Below are 15,809 nucleotides of genomic sequence, written 5' to 3'. Positions count from 1 at the left end.
AAAAACTCTTTATAAAATTCTTACAACCCTATATAGCACCCATGTCAGTGTGAGAAAGCCTGGCAGCATAAAAAAGGCATCTGTCTCCATCCTTGCCTCTGAGAGGGAGAGAAAGGTAGGCCTTCCCATCCGGCCTCACTAAAGGAACTGAACCCTCCCCACAAGGCATCTGACTCCATCTTGGCCTCCGTGGGGGTGAGAGGGTGGGCCAATGCCATCAGGCCTATCCTTAAAATACAGAGCCCTCAGTCTGTCCATCTGCCTTGGTCCAGGCCTCAGAGGGAGTGAAGAATGCTGGACCTTGTCCTCTTCCCCTCAATGATTCCCTTCTCCTTTTGTGTTGTGTCTTCTTAGATTGTAAGCATGAAGGCAGGGAACCGTCTAATTAAATGATTTTATGTACAGTGCTGTGTAAATTTACAGCGCTTTATAAATAAAGCTTAATAATAATAATAATAATAATCTATTGCCGAAAGGAAAACAGGACTGGAACTTGAGTGTTGGACTACAACTCCACAGATCAGGGATCGATTCCCTGCTCAACTGTGAAAACACCTGAGTCTCCTTGGGTGAGTCTCACAGCCTTAGCCCCAGAAAACCCCATGATAGGTTCACCTTAGGGTTGCCATAAGTTGGAAATAGCTTGAAGGTACACAATAACAAAATGGGTGAGAAAGGGCCATGATTCTATTTCCCCATGAAAGTGTATATATTTATACTCTAAAAAATACTACAAGATGAGAGAAAGAGGGTCTTTCTAACACCAGTTCTCTATAACATTCTTTACCACAAAACCTTTCTAACAGGAACACAGATATTCCCCTCCCCACTCTTCAGATCCTGCAACATCACTATTCCTGAAATGCACATAGTTTTCTGGCTAACTCACTGGTTCTAATTATTACAAATAGTTTGGTGGGCTTATTGGCTAGTGAAGTATACCAAAGGCACAAAGTGTTTGTTGCCGTTGAATATCTGAAGTGGACCACAATCCACAATAGTCTATAAAATTTGTTAGTCTTTAAGGTGCTGCAAGGTTTCTTGTTGTAAACATTGGTGTAATTATTATAATCAGTGGATGAGTAAACTGATGTCTGAGTGTGCCCCTCCCTTGTCACCACCAAAAATTGAAACCAAAAATAATTTGACATTTCAGAACATCCGCCCGCGCCCACCCCCCATTTTTAGCCAAAACAGTGTACATAGAGAGCTGTGTGCCTGGTATTATAGAAGAATCATGCTTCCCAGACTGTTTAATTGTGTGGTTTTAAAAAAAAAAATGGGTCATAGTAGAGGGGTCTCTGGGGACTGCATGCAGCCTGCGGGCCACATGTTACCCACTCCTGTTATAGAATATTAAGCATAACAATGCTCCTAAAACGCCATCTGCTTCTTCGTCTTGAATGTATCTACATTTAAGACAGTTGACCCTGCTGATAATTGGGTCTCCCCTTTTAGCAAGGAAACCAGACACCCAGACACCCCATTATTCCAGAGGAAGCTCTTTTTCCCTGTTCTCCAAACATCTCCCTCTCCAAGATGGACTTTTCACTGCTCTTGGGTATATGGGAGGGTGAGAAAATCAAAGGTGGTTGTGAGTCTAAGGCTCTGTTCAGAAAGAAGGGGACTGAAGATATTGTTCTCCCTTTCCACCCAAAAGGTGAGGCAAGAGTACAAACTCCTTGATGAGCCTCATCCTGAGTAGACCAAAGGAATGTGAGTCAATGTTTTTTTCTCCCATTCATTCACAGATTCTATTCCCTAGAGACTGTACATGATGCAAAGGAGCAATGTCCTCCTCCAGGAAGAGATGCCACTATTTTGCACCTTATCACATAGGTAATGGCTGGCTCAGTTTGCACCTCTCTGTTCTCCTGCTTTCCTCCAGGAACTGGTGGATCTGAGGATGTGGCTCTGTATGTCGGCTTGATTGCTGTGGCTGTCTGCTTGGTGCTTCTGCTTCTGGTGGTGACCCTTGTCTATTGCCGTAAGAAAGAAGGCCTGGATTCTGATGTGGCTGATTCTTCTATCCTCACAGCTGGCTTCCAGCCAGTCAGCATCAAGCCCACCAAAGCAGGTGAACATCATTCTAGACATGGGGCACCATGGGAGACACACAAATCCAGTGCAATCTGTGTTAGACTTTCTGTATTTGTGAGAAAAAGAAGTAGTGATGTGAAACCACCCCTTGCTCACCCCTTGAGCAAGCAATCTCTATGGTTAAAGGTCTTGTGCGTATGCAGTTTCCAGATGTCAATGTGGAGGAGGTACTTGTCTCTTTTATTACCCCTGTGAAAGAGGAGGCAGCCATAATGTCTTGTACTCGGATGGAAAGTAGGATTTTCACATTAAATTCCAGAGAAAAAGACTGCCAATTAATGGCCTGAATTCTGTCAGTAGTTCCAACTACAGTAGGAACTTTGGATCACTGGAATTTACCTACTTTCACCCATGGATTCATTGAGTCTACTCTATTTGAGACTAACCAATAGGATTCAGGCCTAAAGCCCAATGACTACTGAGCCTTTTATCAAGAGCCTTGAAAGAAGCCTTTACTCTTCCCTTCTGCTTCTCCCTGTTATCACAAGCAGAGTTTTTAATTTGCTCGACAACACATGAAAGAGGAAAGCAGGTGAAGGAACCAGGGAGCAGGATGTGCTGGAGTGACAGAGCTTGTAAAATAGTAGGCATCCTCTGACTTATGTGGAAATCCTAGTCCATGGATAGGAAGGGGAGCAGCTGCAATTAGGTGAACAGTTGGGGGGGGGGGTACAGTGAGGGCGGCATAACCCCTCCTAGTTGTAACCCTCCTGCTCCACCCATCACAACATCCCTGCATGCTGCAGTTAGGTTTGGAAAGCCTTCCAAGCCTACATCTAGTATGAGATGGTGAGAGGGGGAGACTTTTTGTTGCATAATTACAGCATGAGGCAGAAGGGGATTTTCAGGGAGGGGATAAATTCACTCACTCTCTCCTCCCCCTTTCTTTTGTTCTCTCTCACACGTGTGTGTTTTCACGTGTGTGCCGCCATACTAAAAGAGAAAGTAGGTGGCCCCATCCATATTAGTTTGATTATATTAGCTTTATAGGGAGATGACTATACTTTCCAGCAGGATTTTATCTACAGTGGTTGGGTAAAGGTTCTCTTGACCAAAAAAATTCTGCACCCTGTCCTAATCTTATGGGGCCTGTTACCTTCATTCAATGGGAAACAAGGGCTCCCCATCAGAGGCAATGCCACCCAGGCTGCAGAGTTTGATGATGGTGATGATGATCATGGTGATGATGATTAGAGTGTTAGGCCCTACTGATGGAACACAGCTTATTGGATTTCTTCCTTTGGCAGCTTAAAACTTCATGGGAATTTGGGGTGCTGATGGTCTGACAAGAGTCCTATTTATTTAGTGGAACTGCTTTCCTCTAGTCTATGCTATGACAAATCTGCTTACAGATGCTACAGAAATAAACACAGAGAGATGGGGGGAAAACACAGTGGAAAACAGGTAACTACTAAAAGCAGAAATTTCAAGTGTAAGATCACTTTCTCAAAGGTATGCCCGGATGAAAAGGTTTCATTTTGAACTCTGAAATGCTTCATGAGGTTGGCTGCTTAAGCAGAGATTCTGTACAGAGGGTGCATGAGGGAAAGCTGAGTCTACAGACTCAACAATCACTCCAAAAATCTATTATAATTATAGCCAGACACTCAAATGTCAGAGATTCTCCCTTCACCATCTATCTTGACACGATTAAACATTACCTTCACCAAAGAGGAATGCTGCATCAGAGGTTAGAAGCAAGCCCATTCGTATTTTCTGAGAGGACCTGCTGAAACATCCTATTCTGGCTGCAAGCCCCTAATTGCTTTCAGGTACTCTCTCACTGGAACCTCTTCAAACCAGTGAAGGCAGCCCATCATTGACTTCTCAGGAAAGGTTTCCTAATTGCCCTCATCATCCAGCACACATTCAAGGCATTCTTTAAATCTTTCTGGACTAATCTCTGGAAGTGGATTCCTCATTAAGCAAGAACAAATAATATCCCATGGAAAGAAAATGCTGAAAGGGAAGATGCAAGACCCTACTCACACATCTCTGTCACAGTGCCCCAATGTTACACTCTGTCACAATGACCTCCACTGCATAGGGAAGGAACGTATGAAAGTAAAAGCAAGTGTTCCAGTTGTTTCTACATGGATGATGCCATTTTGCCTGAAGATATCAAAGCCACTTGTGTAATAAAAGGGTCCAAGGGCCACACCATTGACAGTCTTTTGGAACTAATTCAAGGGATACATAGCTCATCCTGTGGTAGTCAACTTCATGTGACCTGGTGGCCAATTTCCACTCTGCCCCTCATGCCCCGCAGCATTCCAAAATAGCTGCATTTGTGTCACAGTCCTTCACAAGATGCTGACCAGAAGTGACACTTCATCGCTTGTGGTCACAATTTGAGAAAGACTGCAGTGATAACAATGGAGGGTTGGGGGTGCATTTTCATTCATATTCATGGCATTTGCAGGCCTTTCTGTATGGTTTTAAGGCAAAAATATGTCAAAAATTCCATCATATTTTTAAAGATAATTTGGGCAAGGGGCAAGGATTTGGGAGATTGGCAGGGGCTTTAGGTGCTGTAACTATGGGGTCAGGGGCTTCATGCAGGCAACTTTTCCCCAACCTCTGGTCTAGTTAGGGTGGACAACTTCTGAAGATCCAGGGGACAATTTTGCCCTGTTCCAGATTTTGATTGGCTGCACCCTCCCCCATCCCAGTGGGAAGATGTCTCCAAAATTAAAATCATGTCATCAGAAGCTTTGGGGAGGAACATCACTTTTCCTTTAAGTATTTCATCACCTCCTATCCCAGGCTTCTGTTAGGTCAGTAAAAAAATCCATTTTTTAGAAATAGGAAGTGATATAACGGTCACTTTCAGTTTCTTTTGTTTTTTAAATTCTCTCTTTTTTGTCCGAGATAATTCTTGGGAAAATTAAATAACATTTAAGGGGTAAATTGTTGTCCCAGAGGCTTCTGAGGGTGCAATTCTAGAACAGAATTGTTTGCGACATTTTGGGCTTTTTTTCCAGGATTCTGGAGTTTGGAGTAGCCATTGAGGGCCCAGACAATGCATATGGTCCATGAGCCCCATTTTGTCCACCCTTTGTGCAGATTCTCTTTAACTATTTTCATACTTCTTTAACTGCTCCAGTTGTATCTTGTGGAATCCAGGTGTTTGAAATTTGGGGAGACACTAGAGCTCTCTTGCTGAGAATCCTAAAACTATTTCCTAAACTGCAAAACCCAGGATTCTGTTGGATGGATCCACAACAATTCAAGTGGTGTCAGAGTTTTCTGATTGTGTAGGGTGAAAGACACTTGACTACAGATTGAGGAAGTGTCCTTTGACACTCCATCAGCCACTTAAATGCATCTTTATCTCATAATGTGAACCTGTAAAATCACTTTAATCTTACAATGTGGACCCTGTAGCCTTTTAAGCTCAACAGCTCACAAACTGACAAGTTATATGAAACATTAAAATGATACCTGTGTTATGTGAGGCCAACTTGTTCTATCAGTCTATCTCTGGGTTGTGCAGATGGGTTGTATAAGCTCTGTTAGAACTCTGGCTCTGAAACAGAGAATGTTCTCCATCTTTTAAAAACCTGTCTCTGAGAAATAATATGCATAACCTTGTTAATAAAAAGAAAAAAGTGATGGTTTTAACAGAGATCTTTGTTGCTTGGGTCACTGCAGCAGTCTGTTACCCCTGCTGGTTAACGTATTTTATGCAACATTGTCTGATGAGATAATGTTTGTGATTAGGCTGCTACCTACCTGTGATGACTCAAAATATCAGCATTTGCATTTATAAAGTAGTCTAGCTCTGTATGCAGAGCTAAGAATGAACTCTTTTTTTCTGTTATGCTGGGAGAAGAGTCTCTGCACCTCAAAACAATTTTTACTGGGCTGACTCATCCCATTTTTGATATTGTTTCTTCCTCCTCCTGACCCACAGATAACTCCCACTTGCTCACTATCCAGCCTGATCTGAGCACCACCACCATGACCTATCAAGGCTCGCTATGCCCACGTCAAGATGGACCCAGCAAGTTCCAGATTGGTAATGGGCACCTGCTGAGCCCTTTGGGGAGTGGACGCCACACCCTCCACCACAGCTCCCCCAGTGCTGACCCAGTGGACTTCGTCTCACGATTCTCTACCCAGAGTTTCTTCCGCTCTTTGCCAAGGGGTGGTGCCAACATGGCTTATGGAACCTTCAACTTCCTAGGTGGACGTTTAATGATACCCAATACAGGTGAGGGCAACACCATAGCTGGGAATTTGGAAGGGTGGACAAAAAAGTAAGCTTTGTGATGCTCTGCGCTCCCTTTTGAACCAACACTCCAGCACATGCTTTCAAGGGACATCATTTTCCTCTCAGACCTCAGTCAGAGCCCATCTCCTAGAAGGGAAAATAGTGTACTGTATATACTCATGTATAAGTCTAGAAATTTTTGTCAAAAATTTGACTCCAAAAAGTTGGGCCAACCTATCCATGGGTCAATGTAAATAGTGTATTTTAACTCTTTTCCTTCTCTGAGTAGAGTGGCAAAATATAAGAGCTTAGTTCATCCTGGGAGCAGACAAAAGATGCATCATCCCCCTCTACTCTTTCCACCATGATGCTGCTTCTGGCCTTTTTGAATGCTTGAGTGGGAAAATGGCAGTGGTGGCATCTCTTTGGTGCTTCCCCTCAAAAGAGTGCCAAGAGGAATTGGGTTTAGAAGGATCTCAATGAGATATTTCTGAATGAAGACAGTAAATTTCGTCCTTTACATCCTTTGTTGCATGCCCTAAGTTTTACCCTCGACTTATCCACAAGTCATATCATAATTGATAATTTTGGCCCCAAAACTTGCCCTTGACTTGTACATGAGGTAGACTTATAGTTGCGTATATATGGGTATATCCTTTTTCCTGCTTCATTCACCTTAGCAGTCCCTTCTTGCTAATATACATCCTTTAATATCTAGCATGCCTAAAAAACATAGAACATGTCTTTCAATCCTGAACCTATGAAGAGCTCTCATTGCAGACGTCCCCTTGAACACCAATTTCTCTCTCCTTTTAGGTGTCAGCTTGCTTATCCCACCTGATGCCATCCCACGGGGGAAGATCTATGAAATCTACCTGACACTGCACAAGCAAGAGGATGTCAGGTAACACTACCAGCTCCTGAACACACACACACACACACACACACACAAAACTATCCCATGGGGCTCTTTCACCGCATACCCAGACAATCCTCATCTCTACCATTACATAGAAGAGCTCATTGTGTATCCTACAGGTATTTTTTGCCCTCCTACAAAGTGGGATTCACTGTCAGCTTGTAGACTCTTGTACCCTGTAAACTCATCTCTACCCTACCACTGTTAGCCTGCCAGAGCTGGCCCAAGACATCATGCTGCTTGAGCCAAAGGATAAAAGACTAGCTCACCCCAATACCACATACATAAGCTTAGCAGACTGTTAACTGATTCTTCAACTCTGTCAACAGGACAATACTGTTTACAACATCAGTGGGCAGCAAGCTAGTTTAGGGGTAAGAGGGCACACAGCACTGGCTTTCCAACAATGTCCAGCTGCTCCCCCCACCAAAGGAAGTTTCCTAGTGTGATAGCCTCATTTTTCCTAATTGTAAGGCCAGCCAGCATTGTAGCTTGCATTCACATGGTTGGGCTGGCAAAAATTTGCCATTTTCTCATGAGATACAGACAGTTGGATGTCTCCATGATGATGATGATATAACTGTGGGCTCTGTAGCCCTAGTCACCACCTTCTGCCAATATTATGTATGAAAAGTAAACAGCTTTGTCTTGGCACACACATGATGCCTCTTGCTGAAAGTGTTTACCCTTGAGATCCACAGTACAAGACTCTCCCCTAAGGAGTTCAGAACTCTTTATCAGGTGCACACTTGCCTGAAGTAAACATAACTAATTTGATATAAACAATGGGGCTCAGTTACCAGTTTGTAAAGATGAAGGCAGCTAGACAGATATAGCCTAGCTGAGCACAGAATGTAAAAATAAGCCCTGTTCATATGAATTTATACTTCAGTGCATATGGATATGAATGTGGTTCACATCAGGCTATCTAATCAATAAAAACTACGAAGATGTTGTTTCTATTTCAAAGTCAAAGGCCTGTTACAGACTGCCAAAATAAAGCTGCTTCCGGTCTCTTTGGAGGTATGCTGTTTAAATGATGCATGCATCCTAAGAATCCGGAAGCTGCACCAAAGCTGCCCTCCAGTGCTTAGGAATGGAGTGTGGCTTTGGCGCGACCTCCGGACTCTTAGGACCCATGCATCATTTAAATAGCATACCTCCAAAGAGACCCGAAGCAGCTTTATTTTGGCAGTCTGTAACAGGCCAAAGTATTCTTTATTGAATAAGTCTCCAGACTATTTCAAAATGGCAAAAAACAAGCAAACAGCAAAAATATTAACATACCAGAAGTTATATATAATTAAAACAAATTAAAACAAATTATTTTAAAAAGGTTGTTTCTATGTGAATTTATGCAATAGTAGCCTAATTGCACTGTTTAAGAAAGCACTGTCTCCCTTTGCTGTAATGTTTTTGTCCTTTACTACCTGCTGCTGCTTGCATTCTACTTCTCATGGCTATGACTACAGCAAATGGAGAAAGTATGCTACTGTCATGGCACATTTAGTGTCAGGAATCCCTTTGGTGCTGGCTGTAGAACTAGATATGATTAGGAAGTCTAAGTGGACCTGGCCTGGAGCACTGTGGATTACAGTTTTATTAGTTAAGCCAGTGGAACTGCCAGCCAGAAAGTTCCTGGCCATACTGCACAGAGGAGAACAGCTCATGTGCAATTTGCTAGTAATTTGCTAAGAAATGTTCCTACTGCACGTGTTAAGATTCCCACATTCCTTGTCATCTTCTACACCATTGTCCCCTAGAAGAGCACCTCCAGTTATTTCTGTCTGGTGGATTTTCAGAATTGTTTCTTTAAATTCTTCCTGGCAGAATTCCCCAATAGTGCATGTAAACCACAACTAGGGTGTTTGCAATATTTTGTCAATATCAGACTTGAATGCACTTACTTCCTGATCTCTGGATCTAAGAATATCTTCACTTGCATTGTTAAGTAATATATGCTGACCTTAATCACATCTTAGTTCCCCATGCTGCTTGTATGCTGCACTCCTTGGGATGCTGATTGCATTTCCTCTCTATGCTTAAGGGAATGATCGGGGTTTATACTGGTTAAGATTGTTGTAGTGGGACTCAGAAGATCCATGTTCAAGTATCCACAGAGCTCACTCACTGAATGATCTTGGTTTAGTCACTCTCGGCCTGACCTTCGTCACAAGTTGATTGTGAGGGTCAAGTTGGGAGGAGAACCATGTATACTTCCTTCTGTACATTGAAGGAAAGGTGGGATACCAATGTAACTAATAAATAACCAGAGCAAGCAGCTGATCACAGAAGCTAGATCTGTCTATACATGGCTTTGTATGCCCCTTCTGTATCCAGTTAACAATGCTTTCTCATCTTGAGGCTGCCTCTTGCTGGCTGTCAGACTCTTCTGAGCCCCATTGTCAGCTGTGGCCCTCCAGGGGTCCTGCTCACCAGACCTGTCATCCTAGCCATGGATCATTGTGTGGAGCCCAACCCTGAGACATGGAGTCTCCGACTCAAGAAGCAATCATGCGAGGGCACATGGGAGGTAAGTACTCTGCTTTGGGATGTGCTGAATCATTAAAGGGCTTTGGCAAGGTGGGATGTACCCTGCAACTAACAACAAAATCATCTGCCAAGATCATTCCAATTCTACAACCTGTAACAATTCTGCAAGCTAAGCACATGTTCATATTTTTGCTCATTTTGCACAATATATCATACTTCTGCTTGTTCTGGGTGGGGCAAGAATTCTTAATATGATCGTGTATGGAAGCCGTTCTCCTAAATGTCCCCTCAGCCTGAAGTGCAGAGAGTAGGTGCAGTAGAGAGGACCTTCTTGATAATGAACCATTGGTTATGAAGTTCTCTCCCAAGAAAGTTTGCTTGGTGCTTCCATTAGGTCAGGGGTAGGCAACCTTTTTGAGCCGGGGGCCGGGTTGCTGTCCCTCCGACAAGGGGGGCGAAGGGGGGGGGGAGTTCCACCTCCGGGGGTGGGCCACATGCGGGGCGGGCTTCCACCCTCTGGGGGTGGGGCTTTTCTCAGCTCCCTTTCCTGACCTCCAGCTGTCTGAGAGACAGCTAGAAGGGGGGGGATTGGGAGAGGGGGTGACAGGCACGCGCCTGCTCCTCCTGCCCTTCCGTGGCCCCCAGCTGCCTCTCAGAGAACCAGTAAGGGCCCATGAGGGGCAGGAGCAACAGGCGCGTGGCCCCTGCTCCTGTCCTCAGGGCTTTGCCAGGCCTGAGGTGTCCTCCGAAGGACACCTCAGGGCTGCCAAAGCCCCACAGGGAGGAGGAGGCGTGTGCCTGCCCTCTCCTCCTTGGCCCCTTCCTTCGGCCGAACGGGCTCCAAGGGGCCCTTTTGGCCGAAGGGGACGGCCGAAACCACTCTCATTGTTAAAGCAGACCTTTTAGCATTGAAAGCACTGAAAATACACAGAAATGCACTTTGGAAAGTCACACTGTCTCACCTTCAGAAAGACTGCATGTCTCCGAAACTGACATATCATCATCATCATCACTACCACTCTCATTGTAAAAGCAGACCTTTTAGCATTGAAAGCACTGAAAATACACAGAAATGCACTTTGGAAAGTCACACTGTCTCACCTTCAGAAAGACTACATGCCTTCATCTTCCTCCTCCTCTTCCTGCTCCTTCCTTCTTCCTCCTCTTCTTCATCCTCCCTCCCTCCCTCCTCCTCCTGCTCCTTCCTTCCTCCCTCCTCCTCCTCCTCTTCCCCTGCGGACCCCCGCCTCCTTCTCCCCAGGCCCGCGGCCCCAGCGCTTCCCCCACCTCTCTAGGAGGGCAGAGGCCATCCCAGGGGGCAGGGAAAGGAGCGCGCCGGCGGCCCCAGCGCTTCCCCCGCCTCTCTGGGAGGGCAGAGGCCGTCCCAGGGGCGGGGGGAAGGGAGCACTGGTGGCCCCAGTGCTTCCCCCCCACCTCTCTGGGAGGGCAGAGGCCATCCCAGGGGGGGGGGGGAGGGGCGCGGCGGGGGGCCCCGGCGCTCCCCCCCCCCCCAGGGGGGGGGGGGAAGGGGAGCGCCGGCGGCCCCGGCGCTCCCCCCTGCCTCTGGGGGGGGGCGGGGGCCGTCCGGGGGGGGGGGGGAGGGAGCGCCGGCGGCGGCAATCGGCGGCAGGGCTGGCCTGGGGCTGTAGGTTGCCGACACCTGCATTAGGTGCTAAGAGAAGACCTTTTTCATTAGGTTTAATTTAAACCTAATTTTGTTACATTTTTATTCAAGATGTCTGGTGGTTTTTCTTTTCTTCATGAAACGCTTTACTTCTCAGGCTTTTGGTTTGCTTGCTTTCGCCTTAATGCTGTACTGTATTTGTTGCATTAGTTTCAATTTTTATATTTTATGTTTTGCAAGTGTCATAATTTAATGATAAATAAATAATAAATAAAAAAATAGTTGAAACATCCCAGAAAATACCAGTTATGTGGGAATTCAGGGAGTCCATATAGAAATTAAAGAAGGTGGCAAGCATAGCATTGAGGTCCCTTAAGTCATTTCTGATTTATGGCAAACCTAAAGCAAGCCTATCACAGGGGTTTCTTGGCAAAGGTAGTTTCTTCTTTGTGGTCTCTGCGAAGCACAGAAATGGGTTATTCTGCGCCTGCGCAGCATTTTCAGAGCCTACTGGAATCGCTAGGGAAGACTTTTTGGTGATAGCTCCACCCATCCGCTATATAGGCAGGATGTCTTCCCACCCTTTCTCAGTTCCTTTTGTCCGCCGTGTGAGCAGCTTAGGAACCTCGCTTAAAATTGCTCCTTCCTTAACTTTCGCTTACTGCGTTTGCTCTGACTTTGTTTGACTCTGACTATTCTTTGGATTGTGATTTGGACTTGGTTTTGGACTCTGATTGATGGTAACACTCGGACTCCTTGACAATTCTTTCTCTTTGTCCCTCGGCTTTGGTCTAAAGATCTCTTCACACTCTTTTAAAAAGTGCACTGAATGTGGAACAAACATCCCGGCACTCGACGGACACTCCTTGTGCCTCCTCTGCCTGGGTGAGGGCCATGTCCCTGCTTCCTGCCCTCACTGCATGGCCTTCACTCCACAGGCCAGGAAGAATAGGGAGATGCGCCTGAGATCCATGCTCTACGTGCAAATTCTGAAGCCTTCCTCCACCTCTAGAGCCCATGCCAAGGCTGCCGCCGCTAAGGACAAACTCTCATCTTTGGCCTCTGGGGTCCCTGCCAAGGCTACTGCTGCCAAGGGCACTATCCCTTTGTCTCCTCTGAGGGTCCCTGCTAAGGCTACTGCTGCCAAGGGCAAACCCTCTTCGGAGGTCTTTGGGTCACCAACCCCAGACAAGCGGAGGTCCACGGACCAGGATGTGGCTGGCCACCCATCCTCATCAAAGAGGAGCAAGTCCTCTGATTCCTCCAAACTAGAGAAAAAGAGACACAAGTCTCGGGATAAGTCCAAGGACTCGTCCCATCACTCTGCTAAGAAGCCCCGGCTCTGTCCAGACTCTGATTCTGACCGCCAGTCCCGTATCAATGTGCCAGCCCAGCCCACCGACACCGAACTGGGCTTGGTACCATGCGCTCAGCCAGCTCCTCAACCTCAGTTGTCTCCTCATCCCGAGTCTCAGGCCCGACCGGACACAGCCACCCTTCTGTATTCCTTCCCTGAACCATCTCTCGGAGGGTGAGGAAGAAGCCTCTCCTTTCACCCAAGTGGTGATACCAGAGCAACTCTCCCAGACTTCAGAGTCGTTTGTTTCGAGGACGAACACGAACAGGACTATGCTGAACCCCCTAGACAGAATGTGATTTTTGATCAGGCCACAGGCCCTTATTTTTTGCCTCTTGATCCTTCAGAAGTCCATGTTGGCTGATTTGTTCCAACCTTTCAACCTGTTGAACCTCTCTTGCCTCCACCAAGGTCATCTGCTGCATCCATCCCACTTCGGTCTCGCCTCGGCTTCCTGAGTGGAACCAGTCCGACCCATACAGTCAACCTCTGCTGTCTCCTTGCAAGTATGCCTTTTGTTGCTGGTACTGATAGCCTCTCAGGCCCTTTTGCTCCACACCAGGACTAGGTCAGCTTCCGCTGAATCTGCAGACCACTCCATCTTTGACTATGCTCACCCACACCAGCCACAGTCCCTCGCCTTCCTCGAGGCCCCATCTCCCTTGGATGACATTTTTTCCTTCTCAGAACAGTTTATCTGGATGGGCAGGGTTCTCAACGTTGAAGTCCTCCATGCGGACTCTCAAGCTGTCAGCCCCATTGATGAGATAAGGTCCCAACTCCGACCTCCATTGCATTCCTGCCATCCATGTCCAGGGTTGCAAAGAGTTCTTGGCCCACTTTGTCCATGGCCCAACCTTCTACCAGGAAATTGGACAGTCTCTACCGTATCACTCCCTCGGAAGAGATCTGGCTTTTTGAGCATCGTCGCCCGAATTCGGCAATTGTGGAAGTTTCCCAAGTCTGCTCGGCCCCGAAGACATCTCTGACCCCCATTGACAAGGAGGGTAGTAAGCTTGATACCATGGTACAGAAATCCTATGTCTGTGCAGTCCTGGACCTCAAAATCCAGAATCACTCAGCTGCTTACTAACAGCAGCTTTGGGAGAAAGCTCTTCCCTTGTATGTCCTTCCCTGAGGACAAGAGATGGACAGCCATGGCCATCCATGCAGAAGCCCATGCATTTGGCCTCGCACCAGATCTCAGCGGCCTGACACTCAGCTGACTGTGCCTCCCAACAACTCTCAGGCACCTTGGCCCTGCAACACCATGCCTGGCTAAGGTCTTTGGATGTGACGTCTCAAGCCAAACAGGTCATTGAAGAGCTTCCCTTCGACGCCATGGGACTCTTTCATAAGGAAACTGATGAGAAGCTGGACTTCAAAAACAAAATGAAGAACATGGCCCGTAAATACGGTATGTCTTCTTCCTCCACTTCTTGTCCTTCTTTCTCTCAACGTTGTTCGGGATGGCAAAGACCCCCCCTACACCACCAACCAGGGTAGATCCAACCAGTCCTCAGACTACCAACAACAGTACTTCCCTCCCCAACAACAGGGAAAGCACCAGCAAAAACAGAAGTGCAAGCAACCCTTCCATAAGAAGGATGCAGAACAAGGCAAGCACCACTTCTGAAGCTCCCTAGAGCACTCCGTTCTGTCAACTCCCTTTGGGGATCGTCTGGCCCACTTCCACCACTCTTGGGCCTCCATAACATCTGACTTCTGGCTGCTTTCCATCGTCTGTAGGGGTTATGCCGTGGAGCTACAATCCTCTCCTCCAAGGGGTATCATTCTCACTCCCCCCTCAGATACCTTTCTCGACGAAGTGCACTCTCTGTTGCAAAAAGGGGCCATCGAGCCTGTCCCCCCTGTCCCAGACTTGACATTGTCTCTTTTCCAGATACTTCATTGTCTCCAAACCCACAGGCGGCCTCCGTCCCAACCTAGACTTGCATTTTCTCAGCTCTTTCATTGCCTATAAGTATTTCTATATGGTAACCTGGGCCTCCATCTTGCCTCTCCTGCAGGAGTCAGACTGGTTCACCACCTTGGATCTTCAGGATGCTTATTTCCACATCAGCATCCGAGAGGACCACCAGGACTTTCTCGTCTTCTCCGTTGGCTCCAACTCTTTTTGGTACCGGGTACTGCCTTTTGGACTTTCCACCACACCGAGAGTTTTCACAAAGTGCATGGCGGTCGTAGCCACATACTTCTGCCAACAAAACATCATCGTCTTTCCTTATCTAGACGACTGGTTGTTCGTGGCCCCATCCAGGCAGATGCTCATCTCCCATATCAAGTTGGCTCTCTCTCTCCTTCACTACTTGGGATTCAAGATCAACAAACAAAAGTCCACCCTCTGCCCAAACCAGCAGGTGCGCTTCATAGGGGCCAACTTGGACTCCACACTCCCCCCTCAGATACCTTTCTCGACGAAGTGCACTCTCTGTTGCAAAAAGGGGCCATCGAGCCTGTCCCCCCTGTCCCAGACTTGACATTGTCTCTTTTCCAGATACTTCATTGTCTCCAAACCCACAGGCGGCCTCCGTCCCAACCTAGACTTGCATTTTCTCAGCTCTTTCATTGCCTATAAGTATTTCTATATGGTAACCTGGGCCTCCATCTTGCCTCTCCTGCAGGAGTCAGACTGGTTCACCACCTTGGATCTTCAGGATGCTTATTTCCACATCAGCATCCGAGAGGACCACCAGGACTTTCTCGTCTTCTCCGTTGGCTCCAACTCTTTTTGGTACCGGGTACTGCCTTTTGGACTTTCCACCACACCAAGAGTTTTCACAAAGTGCATGGCGGTCGTAGCCACATACTTCTGCCAACAAAACATCATCGTCTTTCCTTATCTAGACGACTGGTTGTTCGTGGCCCCATCCAGGCAGATGCTCATCTCCCATATCAAGTTGGCTCTCTCTCTCCTTCACTACTTGGGATTCAAGATCAACAAACAAAAGTCCATCCTCTGCCCAAACCAGCAGGTGCGCTTCATAGGGGCCACCTTGGACTCCACGACCTGCAGAGCATACCTTCCTCATGAAAGGTTCCTCACTGTCAGGTATGCAATTCGTCATTGCCTTGCCTT

General features: G+C 46.8%; 1 protein-coding gene across 2 annotated transcripts in view; it reads left to right on the top strand.

Moving 5' to 3' along the window:
* The window catches only part of UNC5A (unc-5 netrin receptor A), a 164,051-nt gene that overhangs the window by 139,098 nt on the left and 9,144 nt on the right, over positions 1–15,809 (top strand). For both annotated transcript variants that reach the window (XM_042454639.1, XM_042454640.1), the window contains 4 exons: positions 1,889–2,077; positions 6,017–6,316; positions 7,133–7,220; positions 9,600–9,768. In XM_042454639.1, coding sequence (XP_042310573.1) covers positions 1,889–2,077; positions 6,017–6,316; positions 7,133–7,220; positions 9,600–9,768 — 746 coding nt within the window. The remainder of the gene's footprint in view (positions 1–1,888; positions 2,078–6,016; positions 6,317–7,132; positions 7,221–9,599; positions 9,769–15,809) is intronic.

This window comes from Sceloporus undulatus, chromosome 2 (genome assembly GCF_019175285.1).
Source record: "Sceloporus undulatus isolate JIND9_A2432 ecotype Alabama chromosome 2, SceUnd_v1.1, whole genome shotgun sequence".
Taxonomy (NCBI): Eukaryota; Metazoa; Chordata; class Lepidosauria; order Squamata; family Phrynosomatidae; genus Sceloporus; species Sceloporus undulatus.
Note: the sequence above shows the minus strand (reverse complement) of the source record. Positions and strands in the feature narration are given on the sequence as shown.